Source organism: Manihot esculenta, chromosome 6, assembly GCF_001659605.2.
Source record: "Manihot esculenta cultivar AM560-2 chromosome 6, M.esculenta_v8, whole genome shotgun sequence".
NCBI classification, from domain to species: Eukaryota; Viridiplantae; Streptophyta; class Magnoliopsida; order Malpighiales; family Euphorbiaceae; genus Manihot; species Manihot esculenta.
In genome coordinates this window covers 4,070,269-4,097,227 of record NC_035166.2, presented here as the reverse complement: position 1 = coordinate 4,097,227, position 26,959 = coordinate 4,070,269, and the positions used below count along the sequence as shown (strand labels likewise).

The following is a 26,959-nucleotide window of genomic DNA, read 5'->3' as shown; positions in this document are numbered from 1 at the left end:
TTGGGTGAAAATATAATTATTTTTTTATTTTAGTTTATATTTTTTATATTTTATTATTATAAATTAATTTATGTATATAAAAGTAATATTAGAGATTTTTTATATATAATATTGTAATTTTAATATATTATTATAGAATTAAATTATAAAATATATATTACATTTAAAATATTTTCTTTATTTAATTTATATTTTTTAAATTTTATTTTAATAAATTAATTTATATATATATATATATAAATAAATAAATAATAGCATTCACAGAGTTAATCTAATAGTAAGTGTATCGAAGTATATATTTAAACTTTTCATATATATATATATATTATAATTTTAATATTTTATTATATAATTAAATTATAAAATATATATTATAATTTTTTTAAAAAAATTTACTATTTAATCTCTAATATTGTTATTATTAACAATTCAGTCTCTGTATTTTCAGAAACTTATTAAAACAACGAAATAGTTTTTCAATTCTCTTTTTCATTAAAAATAAAAGAAAAATGAGAAAGAATTTTTAAAATTTAATTTTACCCTCAAATAAAATTTTTTATTTAGTTCTTAGATATTACCATTATTAACAAATCAATATTTACATTTTTAAAAATTTATTAAAATATTTTTATATTTTTTTAAATTTATTAAAACGTCTTTATTTTTTCTTAAATTTATTAAAATATTTTTATTATTTTTTCTATTAATAAAATAATTTCTTCCGTTGTTCCTAAAAAGAAGAAGAAAAACAAAAAAAGAATAAGCGTCTATTCCACTTGCTTAAAGAATAAAAAGAGAAAAGAAAAAGAAAAATTAGAAAAGAAGAAGAAAAATAAAAAAAATAAAAAAAATAGATGAAAAATCGAAAAAAAAAACAAAAAGAAAATATATAATAATTTAGTTTTTTGTTATATTAGTTTAAAGAAAATATATTTTATTGATAGAGAAAAAAAATAAAAATATTTTAATAAAATAAAAATATTTTAATAAATTTTTAAAAAAATACATGAATGTGATAATAATATATAAAAATTAAATAACAATTTTTTTAATAAAAATATAAATATTAAAATATATTTTATAATATTTTTTAAATTAATATAACGAGTATAAAATAAAACTAATATATTTAAAAAGGAGCTCAAATTTGATTTGAAAGTTGTTTTCAAATGGATACGTCAAAATGGTAAGAGTATAGCAGAAGTAATTAAAGGTTATTATTTATTAACGTAATCACTGCAAAAGAAGGATTTTGTTTACTATTCCCCCACATGCCCATAATTAACGCCCAAATTGACTTATCAACAAGAATCTCTCTGTTTCCATCTAAAATTCAACAAATCTCAAAGTTTGTCCTTTAATTATATAATAAATCATTTAATGTAAAATCAAAAATAAAAAAATTTATTTTTTTATCTCATAATTAATAGATTTATCATTTTATTTTTAAAATTTAAAATTTTTATTTTTAAAATTAAACTCAATATTTTCATCCAAAATTAAAAATTTCTCCAATAAATTTATTAATTATGCTATCGTAAGGATTAAATTAAAAAATTTTGTGAACGTGTTTAAAAAGATAAGGAGTGGTCGAATGGAACACTTTCAATGATCCATTTAGTTAAATAATTTTATAATTTTTAATTCCTAAAAGGGACGCTTTGGGAAAATAATTAAAAGATTAATAAAATAAAAAAAATCAGTCCAATCAACTCAAAGATTAATGCATGGGCGGCCATATTGAGTTTGAAAGGAGAACTGACGACTCCTTGTGAACTAGAATTTGCACCACCTTTATAAATTTATCTCTTCTCCAATCCTAATTAATCATTTAAAAACACACTGAAAAATAGCTAGGGTAGCCGGACACAGCCCTTATTCTACGTCTGAAAATTTTCCTTTCAATTTCCCAAGAAAAAAAAAAAAAAAAAAAATTCAAGAAACCTCCTTCTATTCACCATTGCCACCTTCCCTCATTGCTTTGTATTCCATTTGATCCAACCAAGAGCTGGTTCCTACTGAATGGAAGGTCGAGGCACAGAAGGATGAGTCGACCAAATTTTTATTGCCTCAAACGAAATCAACAAATTCAAACCAGTGTATAGAAATAAAGAATCAACTACTTTAAGCCACAAAGAAACTCGGTGCAAAATCAAGCAACAAATGCTCTTAACAGACAAATCCTTATTATCAAACAATTTTTCATTTCTAACCAACTATAACAACCATAAAATAGCATAATCTATAGCGTAATCTATAGCTATCTAAAACCTTTTTTGAAAGTTTTCAAATACCATAAATTTCTATTCCAACAAAAGCAAAGGGATAGAAGGAGGTAAACAAAAAAGGATATCCCACCACTTCAAAAACCAGGACCACACTTTCTAAGAGAAAGTACAAAGAACGAATAGATTCAACAACTATAACACACCTAGAACAAAGATTTTGATCAGGAGGAATTATTCCAAGATGACATAGCCAATCCTTACAACACAACCTATCATGATTGATTAGCCATATCAAATTTTCCACTTTTTCAGCAGTGCAATACCAACCACAAAAAAGGCATGCCCAAATTCAAATCACAAGGGGAAGATAGCAAGCATTTGTAGAGAGATTTAATTGAGAAGATGCCATTATTTTCAAGTTTTCATATCAGTCTATCACACTTCCATAAGATTCACACTACTAATAACAGTAAGGAGTTGGGCAAATAGCTGCAATTCCCAATCACATATTCTTCCACCAAAAAAATTCCCATATCCATTTACCATCTTCGCAATAACCAAAATCATATATCAAACTATCTTGATTAGTATATAAGTTAAAAAGACTATTGAAATGAAACTTCAAAGAAATATCACTAATCTACTTATCTTGCCAAAAAGAAGTACTCCTTCCATTACCAGCAGCCGAAGAAATATTATTCAAGATAAAAAGCTATTTGAACTCGAAGATCTTTTAATATCAGCCCATAATGATGATAGATTGTTTACCATTGCTAATGAAATCACATCTTCTTGAAAGGAGTATTTTGCTTTTAGAACATGAGCTCAAAAAGAATCTTGCTACAAATGAAATCTCCAAATCCACTTAAAAGAAGAGCTTAATTATAAAGGGAGATATCCTTTATACCTAAGCCACCATTTTTCCTTGGTTGGACTAAAGACTCCCATTTAACAAGGTGCATTTTCTTCTTTAAACCTCCCCCATACCAAAAGAAATCTCTCATAAGGGCTTCAATTTTGTTTGCCACTATTTTAAGAATCTTGAAAATTGACAAAAATTATAGTGGAAGGCTACTAATGCAAGATTTTATTAAGGTTAATCTTCCTAACATTCAAAGGACTTTCCCTTTCTAAAAAGACAATCTTTTTTTCAATATTTTGCAACATTGGTTCCCAGATACTACTTCTTCTACATTTAACTCCAAGAGGAAAGCCTAAGTAACGAGTAGGAAGGGAGCCCAATTTGCAATAACAGAGTCTTGAAGCCTGTTTTACTAGATCCTGATCGACATTGATGCCAAAAAGCATGCTTTTGTGGAAATTCACACTTAAACCAGACATGTATTGAAAACAGTGAAGAATTCTTGTAATTATAACAACATTATCTACCTGAGGGGTATAAAAAAGAGAGTGTTGTCAGCAAAGCATAAGTGTGAGATAGCAACTTCATTACTACCTCTTCCCAAGGTAACACCTTTAAGCTGATTTTGATCAATTACCTACTAGCTCTTCCCAAGGTAACACCTTTAAGCTAATTTTGATAAATTACCTGGTTAATGAGAAAGCTTAAAGGTTCAGCAGTGATAATAAAGAGAAAAGGCGAGAGTGGATCACCCTGCCGCAATCCATTTTTCAGAGCAGTTTCTTCAGTCGGACTTCCATTTATCAGGATGTTAACATGTGCTTTCGAAACACAGGAAGAGCTCCATGATCTCCATTTATCCCCAAAACCCATACAAGATAAAGTGTGATGCAGATGACTCCAAGAAATTGAATCAAAAGCCTTTTCAAAGTCGATTTTGAACAAAAATTAGCTCATTCCCTGCTTTTTATGAAAGTCAATCACTTTAGAGGCAATAAGAAAGGAATCTAGAATTTGTCTTCCTAAAAAAAATGCACTCTGATTCTTGCTAATGATAAAGTAAAGAACACATTTGTGCTTTCAAGCCAACACTTTGGATATAATTTTATAGATAACATTAATGAGACTAATGGGTCTATAATCTTGAGCCTTTGAAGCTCCCATAACCTCTGGAACCAGGGCAATAAAAGAAGTATGAACTGAACTGGAAAGTGAAGCATTCTAGAAAAAAATATTTAACAAATTAAAAAGGTCGTACTTTATCAAACACCAAGCACGTTTGTAGAATAAAAAATTTACACCATTAGGCCCGGGTGCTTTGGAAGAGTCACACTTGCAGATAGCAACTTTAATTTCCTCTAAAGAGAAGGGAATTTCAAGGTTGCTGGGCAAAGCAGGTAGTAGGGACCAAAGAGGCATATTTGGAGAGCTTGCAGAGAAAGACCTTGCCTGATAGAAGCGGCCTTTAAAATGATCCAGGACGATCCTTTTAATACTTGAGGAATTAGAAAAATTAGCGTTACCATCTGAAATACTAAGAATGGAGTTTTTCCTCTACCTATTGGAAAAATGTAGATGAAAAAATTTGGTATTTCTATCACCTAGCTTATGTGAGCTTTTGACAAAATGCTCTTACATCTAGAGGACCAGATGACTTTATCAGCACACAACATTATCGGAAGGTGTGACTCAGAATCAGATAATGGCCTAGATTCAGCAAGAGTTTCCAACATATCAATATTGGAGTAGACCTTTTTCAAGGACTCCACATGCCCAAACACATCATGATTCCATACTTTTAATTTATGTCTAAGGAATTTGAGTTTCACCAGAAGAGATACACTTGCATTGTTAGAGCAAAGCTCATTCCAAAGAGATTCGAGAATAGCGGGAAAGCCTAGCCATGACCACCAAGCATCAAGAAAATGGAATGGTTTAGGACCCCAATCAATAACACTCTCAAAAGAGAGAAGGATAGGATTATGATCTGATGCACCTCTAGGTAAACCAACTAGTGATAATCTTGGAAAGCTTTGTACCTAGTGATTAGACACTAAAGCTCCATCAATACGACTATAGAAAGAAGAATTTCTCCAGGTGTACTTTCGCCCATTCAAAATCAGACCCAAAAGGCTTAAGGAGTCAATCAACAATTTAAAATTTCTTACCCTTGTAGATGACAGATGACCTGAAGACCTTTCTGAGGGGCGAAGGACTTGATTAAAGTCACCTATCAGCAGAATAGGATCAACAAGATGAACAAGTTCATAGGCAATGCTTTTCCAAAGGCATTTTTTATTAGCTTCGGCACAAGGAGCATAAACCATAGCAATAAAGGTATTGAAATTTAGAGAGGAGAAACAACAATACAGCAGAATCCAGTATTGAAACTTTGCCTTACATATGACTTTCACCACATTTTTATTCCAAATACAGAATTCCCCTTGAAGCACCAGCAGCATCAACACCATTTCAATCCAAATCAGCCATACCCCAATAGTTTCTGACAAGTTGAAAAGAAACAGAGGATATACCACATTTGGACTCAAGAATGCATACAAAGTCAGGTTTATGCTTATGAGTTAAATTCTTTAAATGAGATTTCTTATTTGAACCACCTAAACCTCTAGCATTCCAGTAAAGAATCACCAGCATAGCTCACAACCAAAGAACACCAGCTGAAATCGCATAAAAGAAGAACCCAAAAAGAGACAACACATCAAACAAGAGCAAACCAAGCCAAGAGAGAAGAAGAAAACACAAAAGATCAAAGGCCTAATAGATTTGACAAGAAGATTCTAGCAAAAGTGAGAAAGCTTTGTTCAAAAACAGCAACAAGAAACCCATCTCAATTGATAGAGCGAACCATATCTTCTGAGATTTTTTGGGCTAAATCCTCCACCAGCAGTCCTTCATTTTCCTAAAAAACAATACCCAAAGATTTCCCAAGCCTGATAGTGCACTTAGCATCACAATGGGGGGATAAAGAGGGTGAAGAAATGACGCCACCTTTTAAGACAAGCAATTTGTTTCTCCTCTCAATATCACTATTTGTAGCAGGGAAAGGCTTTTTAGCCTTTTGGGCCTTAGGGCATTTTCTTTTTCCTCCAAAGCCCAGTTTAAGATAAAGGCCATACAAATCGACAATGGGCCTTGAAGAAAATCGATTATTTAAGACTCTCACAGCCTTATAAGCGGAAAGGGGAAGGTTGCTATCCAAAGGGCTGGAATCAAAACTAGAAGCAGACTTACCCGACGAAACCTCGTCGTTTTCAGAGTTATAAGAGCACTTACAACCTTATTGAGATCCAACTGTTCAACATTATTCCTAGGAGAGATTAAATCAGATCCAACTTCTAAAGATTCATCATGCGCTGCAGCTACCAAGTTATTCTTCATTAGCAAACTCGAGGAAGAAGAATCGCCAACTAAATCCTTACCATACACAAACGAAAATTTTTTAAAATGTAGAAGATCTTCCGCGGAGCCCAACGTTATGTTGCTTTCTTGGGATGGGATGTATGAACCATCTGCATTACTAGAGAGAGCACAAGAACCTTGTCTATTATCCTCAGAGGATGGAACATTTGAGGCAGCTTTTCCTAGGACAAGGCCAGTGTTGATAAAAGAAAATGGATTATCAAATTCCTCCTGGACAGAAATATGATACCTGTAATTACCAATTTCAACAGCAAAGATTTTATTAAAGCAATCTAAATTGTCCACAATAATCAGAACTCTTGCGGCTTCCATATTATTTTTTGAGATGGTAGAGGAGTCGACAATAGCAAATTCACCCATTTTATCACTGACCATTTGAAAAAAAATGAGAGGACCATGCATAAAGAGGCACTCCAACCAGCCTGAACCATGTCAATCTTTTATCTTGAGCAAAAAAAGGATTTACATGGCTTAATATCAGAGAACCATTTTTTTAACCATTCATCAGCACTTAGGAATCCATCCATGATTTCCTTGCTCTCAAAATTTAGAGAGGAACCACCAAGAGGTATTGTCTTTCTGGAGAGAACACCTTCCACAGCAAAGTGATTATGCAGAAGAGGTACCGAGTTTAAGCAAATAGAAGTGGCAATGGCAGACCTAAGCATCTACTCTTCATTAGTTGTTTATTATCATCAGGAAGATGATACGTACCATAAGACATATATATGGAGTTTTTAATAGGCACCCCATGACACAAATCGAAAGCCCTCATGTCTTCTTTCTCCATGTTTTTTTATAGAAGAAGCAGGATTTGCAAAAGAACCACTTTTGCCTCTGGGGTTGTTATTGAAAAACTTACTTTTCTTATTGAAAAGACCTCCACACTTGTTGTTCCTCAAATTTCTTTGAGAAAGAAAAGATTCCACGGCTTTCAGTTTATATGATCCTATCTAAAGGAAATTCAGTATTTTGATGAGATTCAACATGACCGATCGGTTCTGCACACCAATGAAAGCATATCTTCTGCCAAGCTTTGACAACTTTTTTAGAACAAAAACATCCACATCCTTTACAAACGTGGAAGCTACCCTCCACAAAAACCGTGTATTACAAGAAGGCGAAAAGTTTTCCGGGTACACAGTAGGTGATGAGTGCAAGGATGGATCAATCATTTTTTCAAGGCGGGTGGATTGGTGACGGGTACATTGGTTTGACAGGGAGGGGTGGGGATGGCGACAAGTAGGTTGAGATTCGGCTGGATAGACAGGATTGGCACGGTGGTCAGCAAGTTGATGAGAAGGAGAGCAAGGGTTGAGGAGAAGGCTAGGGTGAGGGGACATAGCTGTAAACCACGCCCTATTGTTGCATCGTTACTCGACATGTTTGGATGCGTTGCAAAGAGACTCCGAATGCTGTAGAGCCGCCATGTTTAAGAAGCTTTACTGATCGCACTCACTCTTTTTTTTTAATATATAGAGCTTCTGTCTGAAAATAGGCATTCTTTTTTGTTTCCTATAATGTCTCTGTCAATTGCATTATCAAGATAAATAGACAAGTTAACAAGATATCACAAATATAATCCCAAATGCCATTGAAATAAAAGTAAAAATGTATATAACCAATAAATTTTTTATGGCCAAAGCCATTTAACGATTGCCAGATGGACAAATACAATGTCTATTAATGTATTAACAAAATTGATTTATTACACATATTTGGTCACTGCCGTATTATATCCAAAACGTTTATAAGGGTCTTGAATTTTCTGCACTTCCATAGCACCAAAAACACCATACTCACTGTCCTCTGGACTGCCACTACCATCATCATCATCACTAGTTTGATCAAGAGTAAGCAATTCTTCCTTATATTTAGCACTTTCAATTCTAAGTGGCATGATCTTACCTCTGGGATCATATCCTTTGAGCATATTAACAACTTCCTTCATATTTGGTCGCCTATCAGGCTCATTCTGGACACACAGAGCAGCAACATTAATGGCATGTTTAAGCTGGTTTTCATCGAAATTTCCTCGGAGTTTTGGATCAACAAGGTCCTTAAACCTTCTTTGTATTATCATTGGCTCAGCCCATTCAGTGATAGTTCTCTTCACACCAGCTGGGAGCTTCTCTATTGGTTTCTTACCAGTGAGGATTTCAAGCAAGAGAATTCCAAAACTATATACATCACAACTCTCTGAGACCTTTCCCCACATGGCATATTCAGGTGCTAGGTACCCTAATGTGCCCTTAACTCTTGTGGTCATATGGCTAACACCTTCTGGGATTAGCTTTGCAAATCCAAAATCTGCAACTAAAGGCTCGAAGTCTGAGTCTAAGAGGACGTTGCTAGCCTTTATATCCCTGTGAATTATATGTGGTGTAACCTCATGGTGCAAGTACCTAATAATGAGATTAGAAGATGATTAGATCCTAGAAGCCATTTTTTTCTCTTTTCTCAATGAAAATAGGCTAAATAAGCTTACAGGAGGCCTTCAGCAGAACCGATTGCAATCTTCATCCTTCTCTTCCAATCTAATTGGACTTCTCCAGCAAATTGACCGTGGAGATGAGACAGCAAGCTGAGGTTAGGCATGTAATCATACACTATAAGCCGTTGATCTGTGCCAACACAATATCCTCTAAGCCCCAACAAATTCTTGTGCCGAACCCTTCCTAGCACTTCTACTTCCACTGCAAACTCCATTTCTGCTTTTGAGTTCATTGCTTTCAACTTCTTCACAGCAATCTACAAAATCCAATGGAATTTTCTTAATGAATACAATGAAATTAATCATTTAGCTTATTCCTTGATTATTCCTTAAAAAGAAAAAAAAAACACTTGATTATTCTCATACTAGAAGTCTCAAAGCGCTATGCACATCATTTTGGCCAATTGGACGACAATGAATAGGAGTGAGCATTTGCTCGGTCCAGTTTGAGCGCACATAATTGGCCAATTGAACGACAATAAATAGGGGTGAGCATTCGATCGATTTGGTTGAACGCACGTCATTGACCAATTGAATGACAATAAATAGGGGTGAGAATTCGGTTCAGTTTTGAACCGAATTGAATAAATCGAAAACTGAAATTTTAGTATTTATAAAAATCAATACAAACTGATTTTAATCAGAAATCAAATCAAATCAAATCGATTTGATTCGGTTCGATTCAGTTTAGTTTAATCGATTTGAATTTTTCATAAATTTTTTATTTTTTACACTTAATAGTATTTTAAAATTTAATTAGAATATTTTAACCTTAATGTAATATAATCTCTCTATATTATTAAAAATAATATATTATTATTGCTAATCGGTTCGGTTTGATTTTTTTGATTTTTTTTCTGACTATAACCGAACTGAATTAAAATAACTGAAAATTTTTGAAATTAAAAACTGAATCCATTCGAAACGAAAAAAAAAAAACTAAAATTTCAAATTAATTCAATTCGATCAATTTTTTCAATTTTTTTAATTTAAATCGAATATTGTTTGCCCCAACAATAAAAATTCAATGTTTACTTGAAAGTTTTGATTTTAAATTTATTATCATATTTAAATAAGATATAAAATTTATTTTTATACACATTTGATGTCATGGGAATATCTACATACTCATGGCATGTAATTGAATTTCAAATATTAATTTTAAAATTTGGCTAAATTATTTTAACGTTATTGATAAATCAAAATTAAAACCATTATAATGTAAAAATATACCTATTAGTGCTTTATAATCTAATTTTCTTTGTGTTTGGATATGAAAATTTGAAATATGATTTATGAATTTGATGAAATATATATTTTGTTTAATATATATATATATATATATATATATTAAAGTTTATTAACATGGAAAATAGTTTTTCAAATTCACTCCAAAAAGTCCCTAATAATTAAAATGGTGCAATTTGAAATTCATATTTTATTAAAAATTTATACTAAAGTTAAATTAAAATTCTCAATTTCAAATCTAAGGCATTTCATGAAAAGTATTTTTTTAAGAAATTATTTTTTACATTTGTTAATATTTGAGATACTTTGAAAAATTAGTCAATCAAAATTTTTTTTAATCAAAGGAAAAATGAAGTCATTTAAAAAAAATACTCTAATTTTCAAAATACAAAATCATTTTTGCATTTTAAATTTTGAGAATTTTATTAAGACTTTATATATAAATTTATTAATATATTTTATTTTTAAATTAAATATTTAAAAAAATATTTTTCACAAAAATATTTGAATGCAAGGTATTTTTTTTAAAAAAAATAGAGGTTAAAAGCTCTGCTTATTTTTGAAAAATAATTTATATTTTAAAAATATTTTATATAAAAATTATTTTTTATTATTTAATTTCTTTATTGACTAAGCAGACACATTATTATATTTTATTACTTTTTTTATCCTCCGACTAAAATTATAATTAAACATTTCAATTAAAAATTGTTTCAACAAAAATTGGCTAAAATTCAAAATTCACATAAAGATTCTTAAAATGTATAGTTTATTTATAAATTTATATATATAGATTTTAATAAAACTATAAAAATATAGAAAATAATTTTATTTTATTTTTAATAAAAAAATATTTTTATTGACTTTTTTTTTAATTAATCCGAACGTTAAAAATGCGAAAGAATATTTTCTTTTCCGTTAAACAAAAAAAGCCTAAGTATCCAAACATATCATAGTACTATTATACCACTCAAACTACAGGTGGAAGAAGGCAACTGACCTGAAGGCCATCAGTGGTTTTGCCCCAATAGACACTACCAAATCCCCCTTCTCCAAGCTTGTTATCCTCACTGAAACCATTAGTTGCTGCATGCAACTCCTTGTACGTGAATATCCTCCACGAACTGCTGCCTCCGCCACCCATATTAGCCCTATATTACCACAAACCCACATGAATTAAAGCAGGTTAATTATTTTCCATTAAAGTTGATAAGTGAAGGCAGAGATCGATGAAGATAATTACCCATCTTCAACCTTCTTTTTGCTACAGCAACTCAAGAATGATCCCATGGAAGATCAAACTAAGTTGATGAGTTGATGTTTGAGTGAAGGATGGAGAGTTCCTTCTTCTTTTAAATGTGATAAATGACAATCGAGTCATTTTCTTACCATCGGCAGCCGACCTCAGCCGGCTTCTCATTATCATGGAGTAGCTTCAACGGATATAACTAAGCATTGAACGTTTCTGATTAAAAAATAAATAAATAAATAGCTAGGAATTGTTGTTCATAGAAAATTTGAAGTAATGATTGATCAAACACTTGTAGAAACTGTATATGTTTGTGAACTTGAAAGCCTTCTTCTTCTTTTTTTTTTTTTTTCTCTTTTCGTTGTAGGTTAGTTGAGAAAAAGATTTTGATATTTAAGTGCTTTTGTATTTTAAATCAAATATTTTAACTTTAAATGTATTGTTATGATTTTTTTTTAATTGTATGCAAATTTAGCCGAAATTTATATATAATTTTTTATTTTTAATTTTTGTATGATAGAAATATATTTTATACATGAAATTCAATTAGATAAATATTGATCCAAATTATGATTAATTGAATAATTGTGAAGCATTCCACACGGGTTAAAAAAAATTAAAAGAATATATATCGGCCAACTTAAAAATACTAAATAAATGAAATTAATCATTTTGAATTAAGTAAAACCTAAATCTAAAAATTATTTAAATCACTTTTATAAATTGAATTTTATTTATAAAAATCTAAATTTTATATGTTAATTTTAAAAATAGGCTATAGTTATATGATAAAAAAATATTAAGAAAATAAATTTAAAATTAAATATTTGAATTAAAATGTAAAAATAAATAAAATAAGTATTTTTTTTACTTTAATTTTTTACAATTTGAAAATTTTATTAGTAAGAAAATATTGAGGAAGATGAGTGGATTACTATAAAATGTTTGCATTTTGTTGCCTTCTCTCTTTAATGGCTCCGGCTTCAAGTAAATAGGGTAGAGCATTAATTAATTTATTTTTATATAAAAAGACTAAAATTATAATTTTATTAAATTTAAAATATAAAAATTATATATTAAATATTCACTTTATTTTTTTCGCATATTAAAAAATATATTTTTTTATTAATTTTCCAATTATACCCATTTTAAATATATTAAGATTTCTTAAATCTTAAAAAATATTTTAGGAGGTTTCTTGAAAATAAAATAAAAAACTTATAATAGTCTATTTATATGCTACTATAGTTATAAAAAAGAAAAGTAGACAATTATTTTGAGACAACAAAAAAAGGAAAGATAAATAAAAATTATGAGACAAATTAATTTTCCTTATAACAATTTTAAATTATTTTTAAACTCTTACCTTGATAATATTGATGTGACTAGAAAACAGAGTTGTACTGTAATTAGATAAATCTACAAGAAAGAGAAAGTGAGGCGGTTGGCATCTACAGTAACCACTTCAACGCTCAAGTCAATAAATTGGAGAATAGGGTGAGTGTAAGGAATTGCTTAGAACTTAAATGTAGTTATGTAAGAATTACGTACATTTGTCTCTGTGATCATTCCTTTTTTATACGATAAGAAAATAGAGATAAATATAGTATTTTCTAATAATCCTGCGATGATATAGCCGGTTGCTTGATAAGAGATTCCGTCGGGTTAACTGGTTAGGGATCCCATGATTACAGGCGTAACGGGTATATGTTGAATTGTGCCTGCTAATAGTAACTTTATGCCGAGACTTGACCTATCTAGGGGAGGGCGAGTTTCGATGATGAACAAGTGTTAAGGTCCTTCGATTTCGTAAACTTGCAGTCACCCAACTGCATCTCAACAACTGGAGAATCTTGGTGGGCTTCTAGTTATTTTGTTTTAATAATAACATCATGCCAAGTGTGACCCTTTTCTCCCAACTCTACCAGCTAGATACTCGGAGAAATGAAGACTTCTAGTTTTTTAGCGAGCAAAAACACTAGACAATATTCGACCAGGTACCTTCTTCATTGAAGCAGTGGAAGAACAAGTTTTTTTGCCCTCTATCACCAAACGTTCGGGGGTTTTGGATGCCTCCAAACAAGCTGAAACCTGTGGGTAGAACTGAGAAAGGATGGGGTCCAACCAAGGAGGGATGAGGATGAGACTTTAGCCTTTCTCTTGACGATGGCTAGGTCTCCTTAGAAAATGGACATTACCAAGGTGGTGAGGAACACCATTTTGTCTTGGCAGAGTCATCTTCATGCTAGCTAAACTCGAGGTCCTCACCCACCCAGCCTTCCCAGCCTCGAGGAGAGCTCTTTCTTGGCTAAAGATCAGAGTATTTTTCTTTTTGCCTTCTTTTAGATTTCAAACTGCCTTACTTACTTACTTTTCAATTTATGCAGATATGGTCGGATCAAGCAAATTTGCGGAAGCGGCGCGTGCTGTCTATAAAGGCAAAGCTATTGTTGGGGCAACTAATCCCCTTCCTAAGCATGCTCGCCAATCGAAAGACGTGACCATGCTTCCTCTTCCTCCTCCCCAACCTACAATAGAAGAGTCCGCTCACTGTCAACTTGAGTCTTCTGCAATGGGCGTCTCTACATCTGTTCTAATTTTTGAGCCTTCTACTGCAATTCCTACTTCTACTAAGGCCATTCTTGTGCCCGTGGGGGTTGATTACTCATGGCCTCCTAGCATCCAATGCCTGGCGTTGGCGCTAACTTGAACACCCTCTTTTCTTGAGGATCCTAGCCTGGCCGTCCTATTATCTAAGAATGCTTTGAGGCTAAGGGATCGTCATCGCTTAAACGAGATCGAGATAGATGAGCTTTTTGACAATATTATACATTCTACCCTAGAGAGTGCCTTCTGTACCTATATGGTCAAAGAGCGTAATAAAGTCTTGAGGAGGGAGTTTTGTGCTCAAGAAATAGATAGAAGGCTCCTGGCAGAGGAATGCTTCAGGTTGAAGACTCGGTTTGACAAAGTGAAAGGCACAATGAAATGAACTCTAAAGTCAATGGATAAGCTCTAGGTAGATCTAGGTGAGGCCAACGCTTTCCGACTTACCCTTGAGAATCATGTTAAAAGTGCTAAGGATCAAGTGGCCATACTTTAGCACAAAGTCCAAGAGCTGCAATTTCAAGTTGAGGAGAACCGGGCCACCTCTAACAAAATTGTTAAATTAAAGGTCGAGCTTTAAGAGATGGTTGCCTGGGGAGGGGAGATTTTCATCCTGGGCCAAGACTCAGTCAATAAGGAGTTAGTGAAGCGATTTCCTTCTGAAGACTTTGCTTGGATAGATGACATCCTTCCCAAGGAGGAGGGGGACGAGGACAAGCATGAGGAGGAAAGGATTGATGAAATCGACCAAGCCCCTGTAGAAAATGTAATAGACGTAGGGAATGCTGATGTGATTGAGACTCCTCGAATCATCCCTCCTCCTTTGTAATTTTACTGCGGCTTAAATGAAAAAATATTTTTTTTTATCTTTATGTGCTTTGCATGATCGGTACTTGCCTATAACTCTCTTTAATTTATTGCCAATCCAGACTTGAATAATTGATACAAATTGCTAAGGAGTGAACACCCGATCATATCACCCGATCATTAGTTTAACAGTTGGCCATAAAATAACTCGTCCCTTTCATAAAACCCAAAAATGTGGCCTGGCGGATACCCGCCTTGCGGCATGAAAGGGTTTGGAGAAATCTGTATATGGAATTAACACCCGGTCGTTAAATCAAGTGGATACCCGCCTTTGGGAATCAAATGCCTTACAAATTTTTATATACATCAAATGCCTTAGAAATCTTTTATAGCGGACTAACACCCGGTCGTTGAGCCTGGCGGAACCTGCCTTATAGTCTTGCATGAATGCCTTGATTAGTGAGTCCAACGCCCAATCTTCTAGTCTGGTGGAATCCATCTTGTGGCCTAGCATAAGTGTCTTGATTAGTTGGACCAATGCCCGATCTTTTAGACTGACGAAACCCGCCTTTTGGCCTAGCATGAATGCTTAGATTAGTAGGACCAACGCTCGGTCTTCCAACCTGACGAAACCTGCCTTGTGGTCTGGCATGAGATGCCTTATTATATGGGATCGATGCCTAGATGGTCTGGCTGATACTGCCTTATGGCCTTTGTTTTAGTGGGTCCAATGCCTGGATGGCTTGGCGATTGCTTTATGACCTTTATTTTAGTGTGTTCAATGCCCGGATGGCCTAGTGATTGCCTTATAGCCTTTATTTTAGTGGCTCCAATGCTCAAACAGTCTGGCGATTATCTTATAGCCTTTATTTTAGTAGGTCCAACCCCCGGATGGCTTGGCGATTACCTTATAGCCTTTATTTTAGTGGGTCCAACCCCCAGATGGCTTGGCGATTACCTTATAGCCTTTGTTTTAGTGGGTCCAACCCCCAGATGGCTTGGCAATTACCTTATGGCCTTTATTTTAGTGGGTCCAACGCCCACATAGCCTGACAATTTCCTTATGGCCTTTATTTTAGTGGGTCCAATACCCGGATGGCCTGGTTGAAGCTGCCTTATGGCCTTTAGGAATACTTTTTAATCTTTTTGGAGAAGGCATCTTGTAGACTATGAGGACCTCATCGTTCCTTATCACTGAATAGCACCACATGAAAAATACATTGTAAACTGTTATTAATAAAATTTTCTTAGATTATAAGTATTCTAGGAGTAGGAAATGACTCAGCCATCTTATAAGACCCTGGACAAATAACTTTCGAGACCCTAAATGGTCCTTTTCAGTTTTTGCCTAATTTACCAGACTCGGCATCTGTTACATATGTTCTCTTGAGGACTGAGTCTTCTGCATTAAAAACACATGAATAACCCCTACAAGTTCTTTGTCAAGGGTGATTATCTTGGGTTCAGGTCTCCTCTCTTTCCTATTCTTCCTAGCGAACTTTCAAAATGTGACGTTTCTTATTAATCTCTCGATCTCGTCTTTCAACTGCCGGTATTCCTACGTTACATATTTGTGGTCTTTATGAAAACGGCAGTACCTGGTCTTGTCTCGCCTTCCGGCTTTCTTAGGATTGAGCTTGGGAGGCCACTTGATCTTCTTGTCATTTTTTCTAATTCACATTAGAATATGTGCTTGTGAGTTGTTCAATAGGTATAATTCTTATACTTAACTCGGTCATCTCTTCCTCGAGAGACCGGATAACTTTTGTGATCTCTCTCATATCCTTGCTTCCCCAGCTTTTGGTATTGCTTTTGGCTCGTCCTTTTGTCCTCTTACTGTCCTTTCTGGTACCTTTGAGAAGTCCGTACCGGCTTCCCTCTAGCGTCCTTTGGAGCATCGTCTGATGTCTCCTTTTTCTCGAACTCGTCTTTCCCTTTGGACTGCGTCTAGATTGTCCCTTCTTGAGTCATTGAGGCATCTACAATGACTTCCTCCTTTCCCTTGGGAGCCATGAGTGATACCACCTTCCGAGCTTTATATTGCTTGAAAATAACCTGCATCCTTCTTACGTATTGAAGTATTTGCTCAATGCTTGGATTATTGGGATCTACTTTGCAGACCCCAAAAGGTGTATTTTGTCTACTTTCAAGAGTGGAAGAAATGATAGCGTCTTCATTGGTAGTAACCTTGGTAGCAGCTCGTGAATTGGTGACCATTTCGAGAGAAAGAAGAGAGAGATTTCTTCCCAAGAGAAAAGGAGTAAGAGACCAGCTTTAATCTAAATGAACATAAAGGGTTCAATGGATTCTTGGCAGTGGAACCAAATGATGTGACTGAAAAATAGAGTTGTGTTGTGATTGAATAAACCTGTAAGAAAGAGAAAGTGATGTGGTTGGTGCCTACAATAGTCACTCCAACGCCCAAATCAGTAAATTGGAGAACAGGATGAGTGTAGGGAATTGCTTAAAACTCAAATGTAGTTGTGTAAGAATTGCATACATTTGCCTCCGTAATCGTTCTTCTTTTATATTGTAAGAAGATGGAGACCTCCGTAATCGTTCCTCTTTTATACTGTAAGAAGATGGAGATAAATATAGAATTTCCTGATAATCTGTCGATTAGGTGGCCGGTTACTTGATAAGGGATCCTGCTGGGTTAACTGGTTGAGGATTCCATAATTACAGGCGTAACAAAGTTATGCTAGATTGTGCCTACTAACGGTAATTTTATACTGAGACTCAATCTATTTAGAGGAGAGTGAGTCTCGATGATGAACAGGATGTTAAAGTGTCCGAATTTTTTTTTTCTCGGATAGGACCGCGTTACCTAATTTATCAGATCTTGCCAGCCCTATTTTGCATAATTTATTTGCATCAAATGAAATATTTCCTGAGCTATAACTCTCTGTTATATGTGTTCAAGAATTTCAGATAGAATTCAGCTGCAAGATTTCTCGGTCATTATAAATTATAAAAACTAAAAACTACCTTGTGATTGTGCACTCTGATTACAAGAATTTCAGATAGAATTAATATTTATAATTAACTAATACTATAAAAGCCAACGATCATGATTGTCAAATATACAACTAATATTACACATCAAAATCAAACTATCCACCGAAATAAAGAAAGGCCCATTTAACTAGAAAAGATTATAACTTTGGCATTATAGTTAAAATTTTTAAAATAAATAATAAAATCTAAATTTTTTAAATTTATCACAATTATAATTAATTTATAAAATTGGACTAAAATAAATTATGAAGAGATTGACATGTGGCATGCTTAAATTCATACACTTAATATAAGTGATACATCTAAATTTGTATATTTGTGCCAATTGTCACATTTAGTATATTTTGTTTTTATTTTTAAATTATATTTTTATATTTAATAATATTACTGATTAATATTATCCATAATAAATGCAATTTGTTAGTTTTATTATTACGATTTATATATAATTTTTAAATTTTTTATTATTACTATTGACATGTGACTTTTTAATTTTTATAATATTTTTAATATAATATATTAATTTATAATTAAAAAAATAAAACTAAAAAGTAGTTATATCTTTAAAATAATAAATAAAAAATTAATACATATCTATATTCTTAACTATATAAAATGTGAGAAATAATATATTTAAATTTATATTATGTTTTTTTAATTATATTTATATCAGTAAATTTATCTCTCTATATAATTGGACTTTAAAATAAATTAATAAAAGATTAACAAGTGTCACTATTAAATTTACATACAAGAAATTAACAAGTCACACGATTAACTCTATATATTTATCACATGCGATGTAAATATTACAAATTTTATATATTTTTAATTTTATTTATATATAAAATAAAAACTAATATATATGTAATAAATATAATTTAGTATTTTTTTATCATTATTAATATTTTATAATTAATATATTTAATAAAATTATTTTTTAACGCTAATTTTAAAAATAATACTAAATAGCAAGTATATTAAATAAATTTAAGAAAAATTAATTGATAATAATTTTACTCAAAATAAAATTAAGAAATATTATTATTATTATTAAAAAATTATTGATAAAATTAAAAAAAAATAAAAATATAGGATGAAATTATAACAAAAATAAAGTATATATTTTTTTAATAATTAATTTTAAATTTTATTGATGTGGTATAGGGATATAATGACGTCAATGTTTTTAGCGGTACAAATAATGATAGGTAGAATTGAAATAATTTTAAAAAATCAAATCTTAATTGAAAAAAAAATATAGAATGTAATCTTAAGAAAATTAAGAACACATGCTCTTTTACCATTGTCTCTACTTTTTAATATAATAAAGACAGTTTTATTATATTTATTGTCACTATTATATGATTTTTTGATATTTTATTATTTTTTTTCATTATATTTTTATTGTTAAAAATATTTATTATATTTTTTATTTTAATAATAAATAAAATATTAAAAATATGTTTATAAAAATTGAATAAACATCATAAAAAAGTATGGATAATAAAAAAAATTATATTTTTACCATAAAACAAAAATTCTATAATAAAAGGACATATAAAAAGTTTTTACAGTCTCACAATATTATTTATTTATTTGATAATTTGTAAAATTATAACTAATATAATTTAATTACAAATGCTCTATGTAATGTAAATAATTATATAAAATAAATATATACAATCAATTAAAATTATTATTAAAAAAATATTAACTGTCATAAAAGTATAAAATAATTAAAGAATTAATAAAACTAATCATATAAAATATTTTCAAACTAAAATTTTATTCAATTTTAATAACTAAAAAAGTTAATAAATATAAATAATTAAAATACAATAAAAGTAAAATTGCAATTTTAAAAATCTAAATCAAGTATTACAAATCTTAAACAACCAAATTATTAAACTTAAATTACTACAATTTAGTATGCTAATAATTGTAATAATTTTTGTCTATCCGTATTTTACAATCGTATAACTTTTATTATTTATTCTATATAAAACTTATCGGCACAATCTCTATTTTATATTATTTTTTTATTCAACTCTTTCACTAATATTTTAAAACCTTTTTTTTATTATTTTCTTAATATCTATTATGAGATTTGTATAATTCTTTATATCTAACTCAATTCCGTTGGCTAGATTGAAGCTAGACGATGAGTGATCAGATGTTTCGAAGAGATCATCTTATTTTTTTATTAATAGTGAAATATATTTATATTATAGTAGTTGTAAAATCATTAGTACGGTCAACTTTTCCACTATCACCCCAAAAAATTAAACTCTGCCTTATGTAAAGTTGTCAGAGTACAATTAACCTCTAAATTTGAAATCACTGCTTATATACCTAGTATTGGCCATAATTTACAAGAACATTCTGTAGTCTTAGTAAGAGGAGGAAGGGTTAAGAATTTACTCGGTGTGAAATATCACATTATTCGAGGAACCCTAGATACTGTCGAAGTAAAGGATCGTTAATAAGTGCGTTCTAGTGTATTGTTGTATCATTACTATTATAAAATAGTATTCGCAAATTTTACCAGTAAAAAGTTTATTATATTCAAAAGATTTTATGATAAAATAGGTAATTTTCCTGTTCCTCTATCCCACTATCTTCATTGTCATCTGCCACAATTAGAACTTAGAGTAAAATTTATTTTTCTAAAAAGATAGTTTTTTAAATAGAATTTAGTATTGGATATTAATAATATATAATAATTATTACTAAAATTTTTAATTTCTTTATTATAATTGAGTTGGATATATAGATATGGATTTATATTTATTATTATTTTGAATTTAAAATTTTAAAGTAAATATTTTATTTTTTTGAAAAGAAATATTAAAATAATATTTATAATAATATAAAAAATTTTAATATCCACAAAGAGAGGGGGCAGCAAACGACTAGTTTGTCGAGACAGAAATTTGAGCACTAAACTAATGAGTTTGTATAACCAATAAGCAAATCGATCAAAATAAGAAAAAAAGACAACTAATTGATTCGTTCTCATTATTCATCGGCACGGTGAAGAACATCCAATGGTAAACAAGAGCAAAAAGCAAAAATACAAACAATCCTTGCAGGGTAGCTTTAAATAGAGATACTGTTGGGGATGCCTTTCCCTGTAAGTCCTCCTTCGCTTGCTGGAAACAGCAGAGTGTATGGCACTTGGACAGGTCCAGTACGGTTCTTTAATCTTGTATCTCTGTTCCTGTCTAAGATTCTTTCCCCAATTCCTTCCACCGTCTCCTGAAATTTCTTAAAAGCTTCCAATGGTTCTGCATCTGAAGTCCATCCTGGTGTTCTCTGCCCAAGATATTCCTCTTCTGGTGAATGCGTTGACAAAATTTCTACTACAGAAATGCCAACAAGTGCCACTGGCTTGGCAGTGATAGTTTTGAAGAGAGCCTCTTCAAAATTGGACTCAAGCTCCTTGTACTCTGCAGAACCTTTTTCAGGCATCAACCTGCGACTTATGGCTGGCCGGTTAGGGACGTAACCGGTGTAAGGATATTGTCCAAAGTTGAGAGCTGCATGAAGAGCAGAAGCTATCCATATGGTGATAGTGCATGTTTCTATTAGTTCATCACAAGTTTGCATCCTGGGCCACCATGGTTCATCTTTCTTGTCACCATGACCCTTCTCCTGAATTTCCTTCCACCAGGTTTGGAGTTCAGAATCCTGTCTAACCATGTCATTTGTCTTGTAATAAAAGGAACAATATTGTTTAACCCATATCTTGATTGCTGACCATATCTCAAGCCCATCGACCGCGAACGGGTAGTCTTCTATCATCAGGCGAAGACCATTTGGTGAATTCTCATCCTCAACTGCCACTCCTCTAGATGAATTAAAACAAGACAATGAGTGACATTTTATCAAACAAATCAAACTATTAGGTTGGCTCAGTTGCCTGCAAGTTCATGTATTTCTCGGTGTGGATTAGACTAGGATTTAGTTACCTCTTCTTCAGATCTTCAGGCAGTGCTTGATCGGTGAAATTCCAATCTTTGTAAACTGCAGAAGACATCTCCATGGAATATTTTCCAGGAAAAACAGTAGCCTCCAGCACTCCTTCAGCATTAAGGAACATCTGCCTACCTATTGCATTTATATGCAGCGTGTCCCGGAAATGAGGATGCAAAAGCTTATAAACTGGATGCAGCACACTTAGCTGCCTATTTGTTGCAATCACAAATGGTTCAATCACTGCATGTGTTCTCAACCTATGACACAAGTTATAAAGACTCTTGATTAGGAAACTGAATAAGCAAACATGTTACATGTCAGCTTTTTTTGACATCTGAAACTTGTACCAGTGACTAATCAGCTGATGAAATCCTGAGTCATTTACAGCCACATAAGCTTTAGCTAGTTTCCAGATAGAGCCTTCAATTCCATGTTCAGCAGGTGTGTATACATTGCTTACTGCTCCAAATTGATCTCCCTCAGGATGAGGCAAACTTAATTCAATTGCAAGTGGCTTCAGGGTTCCATCTTCTTTCAAGAAAAGGAGTGTTCTTGATGCATAAACTTTTGTGGAAGTTTCATTGATCAGCCTGAGGTATGGCATCAGCACATCATGGTAATCCAATACGAATAACTTGTTCTTATCTATTGCCTGTTCAAACAACATACATCGTTTATGACATTGATCAAACATGAACAGACTAATAAATTGAATTCTGATGTGAAAAGGAAAAGTTACCTCTTCTATACTCATTCCATGTAATTTATTCTCTATATGCTCCTTTGTAATTGAACTGTTCTGATCACCAAACTGTTCATGGTTTAGCTTGCTTTTTGGAGGGAACTCCTGCAAACCAAATTTCTCTTGTATTGTTTTTGTATGGTCCAAGTAGGAAAAGGAAAATTTTTTCCAACGGTGCTTCTACTAACCTCAAGACGGCGAATGCTAACAGGATTTACACCAGCTAGCATTTCTCTGGCAAATTCCTCATCAGTACTCCATGCAGACTCATCCGCTGTTCCCAACATTAGCACATCAGAATTAAACGGTATAGGAAATTTCCTGCCGCTTTCAAATATCATATTAAGCACAATACCTTGAATCAGTTGAGGCGTAGGAAATTTCCTGCCGCTTTCAAATATCATATTAAGCATCTCCAGGCTAGCGTGCAAAGGGCCATCAGGTAGCTTAACTCCTTCTTTATAAAGAGTTAACACATCTTTGTAGGAGTCAAACTCTTTATCAAATAGAGATTTTAGCTCTGGTCCAATCAATTGAGCTAAAGCTTTGAATGAGCTAACAAGGAAGTCTTCATTCTTGGAGAGACTAAATCGTTCATCCCTTGGCACATAAATGCTTAAGCTCTTATGAAGAGGCAGCCTTCTCTCATTACAAGGAGCTTCACAAGAAGAAAAGCCATACTTTTACATGACCAAGTTCATGAAATTAAGTGATACACTAATCTCAGCTTTCTCAAAGGATTATTACAAGCTCTAACCTGAATCCAGAGGTCCCCGGCCTGTTCTCACTCTGCGCGGATAAGGGCGATGGAGAGACCCTCCAAGAACTGGACGGACATGTTTAGGATCTCCAAGGTCATTGTAATAAGCATAGTCATAAATCCTGTCAGCTTCCTGGAGCTCTCCTTTTCCATCCCCTCTTAAATTCTCCAGTTCTTCTTCTCTGTACTTTCGCAGCGGCACTGGAGTATTATAAGGAAGGTACGTCTGCACCATTAACATAAAATTTACCATTATTAATATATTGGAATCGTTTCCAGAACTGAGACAACTTAAGTTCGAATCCGGTTGGAGCCAATTACTGCTTCGATAAACCCAATATTGGAACATACAGAAACACAACCCTTCTTTTAAAAATTTTCTTATTGCCTAGAAACTGATCTGCCACAAGTCTGCTGCTATTATTAGAGAATTTACGAAGTTTACTTGCCTTGTTAGAGAAGAAGACACGATCTTTCTGGTAAAATTTGGCAGGGTAAACCCATGAGTGGCAATCAAAGTGGATGGAGCCATGATCAGGAACATGTTCAAGTGTAAGAGACTTAAGGAAGAATTCACCATGATGATCATTTCTTATAGTAAATGCCCCTGGAACTCCAATTTGCTCTTCCCAATCAAAGCTAATCTGGAATTGGACTTCATCTTCTTTAACTGGAGCAGCAGGCAAAGCAGTATTGCACTTTTCCAAGTATGCTGGACTCCCTGTTTTCCCTCTATGTCCATCTTCTGCAATACATCGGCACATTAACTTGATGAAATATTCCCAGAAAATGCAAGAACTATAAGTTGTTCAAATACATATGTGAAAGGTGAAAACAAAATCTCACCAGGATCACCATTAAAGGCACTAATGAGCTGCAGGGAAACCTTTTTACCCGTCAGCTTATCAAAGAGTTCATGAAGAGAGTTCAAAACATTCTTCTTGGTCTGAACAATAACAGTGCCTTGAACTTTGCTGCTGTGGCTAATCTCAGATTTCAATTTCTTTCCGCCATTTTCTCCTGTAATCACTGGAATCATGTTTTCAGACATTTTTGATTGAGAAACAAGGGTTTGATTTGTTACAGAGATTGGAATCAGATTTATGCTTCTTACAGGAGTGAAGTTGCCTCTCCGGGGAAACTTCTACTCACTTGCAGTTGTTTGTCTTCCAGGAAAATCATTAATCAATTGTATAAATTTAAACAGATTAAGACTTCGCCTGAACTCTTTGTCCTTATCGATTTAATTACATTAGAAAGCTAAGGTCTTCATCAACTTATCATAAAATTATTGTATGATTCCATTTTTAAATATGTAATTTTTTTAAAAAATAATCAAGGAAGGAAGAATGGACCCACCTGACACGTAGGCTACAGAATCACGTGTTAGGTGGCAAACGTGTTTTTATTTTTTTTAAAAAAAATTTTAATTGTTTAATTTTTTTATTCATTATTGTATTAAAAAAATAAAATTTTATTTTCTGATTAAAAAAATTAACATGTTTAATTTAATATTTATTTTTATTGATTAATTCCAACATCCATATCTAGATTGCTGATTATTTTTTTAAGAATGTCCAATTTACAAAACATGTGATTTTACATTTTAATTTAAATATTAAATTTTAAATAAATTGAATTACAATTCATATTTAAATATAATTTTAATTAATTTTTATTACGACCGACGGCGAGAACGACAAGAAAAGCGGTAGATATTAGATCAGCGTGGGTTCTTCTTCTCCATTGTCTCCATCCAATAGTTTCACAAGTTTAAGAGTAATCAATCTCATCCATTTCCTATTAGTCACCGTTTGCCCCTCTTTATTCTTCTTTTTCATCTTCAATTAAATTGCTTTGTTTATTTCTTTGTAAATAATAATTAAATTACTAATTTATATATGATTCAGTGTTCGATTTATTATTTATATTGAAAGTTTGATTTACTTGCGATGTTTGTGTTAAAATCAATGGAATTGCTGTCGGCTTCTCGTTTCTGTTTTTTTTTTTTTTTTTTTTTTTTGAGCTTTTGCATGGTATGGCTTGTTAACGTTATTATGTTGAAGTATTGAATGTTCTTGGATTTGAATTTGCTGGGATTATTGATGTGACGCTGTTTTTGGATCTTTTAGATATTGGAAAGGAATATGTAGTTTTCATTGAATCGAACTGATTTTATTGATTCAGTTTGATTTAATTATTTTTTAAAATTAATTTAATTTGATGTAAGATTTCAAATTATTTAATTTTTTATTTTTTTAAATTCAATTAAATTTAAAATTAAATCGACCTAATTGTGAAATATGCAACTCACTCCTTCCTTCGACAATAGATAAATTTCAGCTCTCTCCTTCAGCAATTGATAAATTTTATTTTGTAACAATAATTATAAAATTTTTTATAATAATATATTATTTATTATTATTATATATGATATTATTTTGAATTAGATAATATGTTTATTATAAAATTTTTATAGTTATTACTCTAAAATAAAATCTATAATTATTATAATCGTGGACTATATATTTAAATTATGTTGCCTGTCTTTCAATTAATTTTAAAATTTGATTAAAATTATACTAAATAAAAACATTAGTTAATTCATAGAAATATACGTGAATTTATTCAAAATTTAAATATTTTAAATTAAAATTTAAAATAATTAAACTCAGTTGATAAAATTGTCAGTATTTCATTATAAAAAAATTATAAATTTATTTTATGGTTAATAAAAGATGAATTCAAAATGCTCAATTTAATATCTGTTTTTATTGATTAAAGCCAATATCCCTCTCTAAACATTGCTGATAATAGTTTAATAATTAAACTGAGTTGGTAAAATTTTTAATATTTCATTATAAAATTATAAATCTATTTAAATTGGAATAATTTTTTCAAATATTATTTTTAAGACCAATTGATCCGAAAAACCAAACATTTACAATATACTGCGATTTTATCCCAACATTTCAATTTTAGCAATTTGAAATAAAAGTTGAAAGTTTTTCAAAGATTTTATCTTAATTTGAAATTTAAATTGGGGATATATGTCATTGCTGATGTGACATTATATGTGACATTTAATTTTATTATTAAAAGTGGATCTCGTTAAGAGCTCTCTCTATTTTTCAGATTCATTTTCTTTGGAAAGGGATTCATCACAGACTATTAGCGACGGATTTAGCGACGGAATTAACGACGGATCAACGACGAATACTTTATATTTATATTTCCGACAGATTTGCGACGGATTAGTAACGGATTTTTAAAATATTATTCCGTCGCTAATCCATCAGAAAATGCAAAGAGTATATTAAAAAACATAATCCATCTCTTTTCGGGGCTGCCGCGCGTTGCTGTCACCTCGCTGTAGCTGTTGTGTTGCCATTGTTGGAGCTGCCGCGGTTGTGTTGCCATTGTTGGAGCTGCCGCGGTTGTGTTGCCATTGTTGGAGCTGCCGCGGTTGTGTTGCCATTGTTGGAGCTGCCGCGGTTGTGTTGCCATTGTTGGAGCTGCCGC

General features: G+C 31.9%; 2 protein-coding genes across 3 annotated transcripts; both read right to left on the bottom strand.

Annotated features, from left to right (window-relative positions):
- Positions 1–8,195: 8,195 nt before the first annotated feature.
- On the bottom strand, positions 8,196–11,589 carry LOC110616997 (PTI1-like tyrosine-protein kinase At3g15890). Its single transcript, XM_043957276.1, has 4 exons — positions 11,517–11,589; positions 11,274–11,424; positions 9,020–9,282; positions 8,196–8,936 (listed from the first exon to the last, which is right to left on the bottom strand). The coding sequence occupies exons 1-4, from the start codon at positions 11,561–11,563 to the stop codon at positions 8,240–8,242; spliced, it is 1,158 nt and encodes a 385-aa protein (XP_043813211.1). The 5' UTR covers positions 11,564–11,589; the 3' UTR covers positions 8,196–8,239.
- Positions 11,590–20,894: 9,305 nt separating this feature from the next.
- Positions 20,895–24,622, bottom strand: LOC110616996 (probable linoleate 9S-lipoxygenase 5). Of its 2 annotated transcripts, XM_021759557.2 has the most exons (9): positions 24,284–24,622; positions 23,887–24,182; positions 23,435–23,663; positions 23,033–23,335; positions 22,866–22,951; positions 22,675–22,782; positions 22,283–22,587; positions 21,929–22,192; positions 20,895–21,807 (listed from the first exon to the last, which is right to left on the bottom strand). In XM_021759557.2, exons 1-9 carry the CDS (start codon positions 24,486–24,488, stop codon positions 21,057–21,059), a joined length of 2,547 nt encoding a protein of 848 aa, XP_021615249.1. In that variant the 5' UTR covers positions 24,489–24,622; the 3' UTR covers positions 20,895–21,056. The 2 variants fall into 2 exon arrangements, with proteins under 2 accessions (XP_021615249.1, XP_043813210.1); XM_043957275.1 differs by having other exon boundaries at positions 22,866–23,335.
- Positions 24,623–26,959: the final 2,337 nt, after the last annotated feature.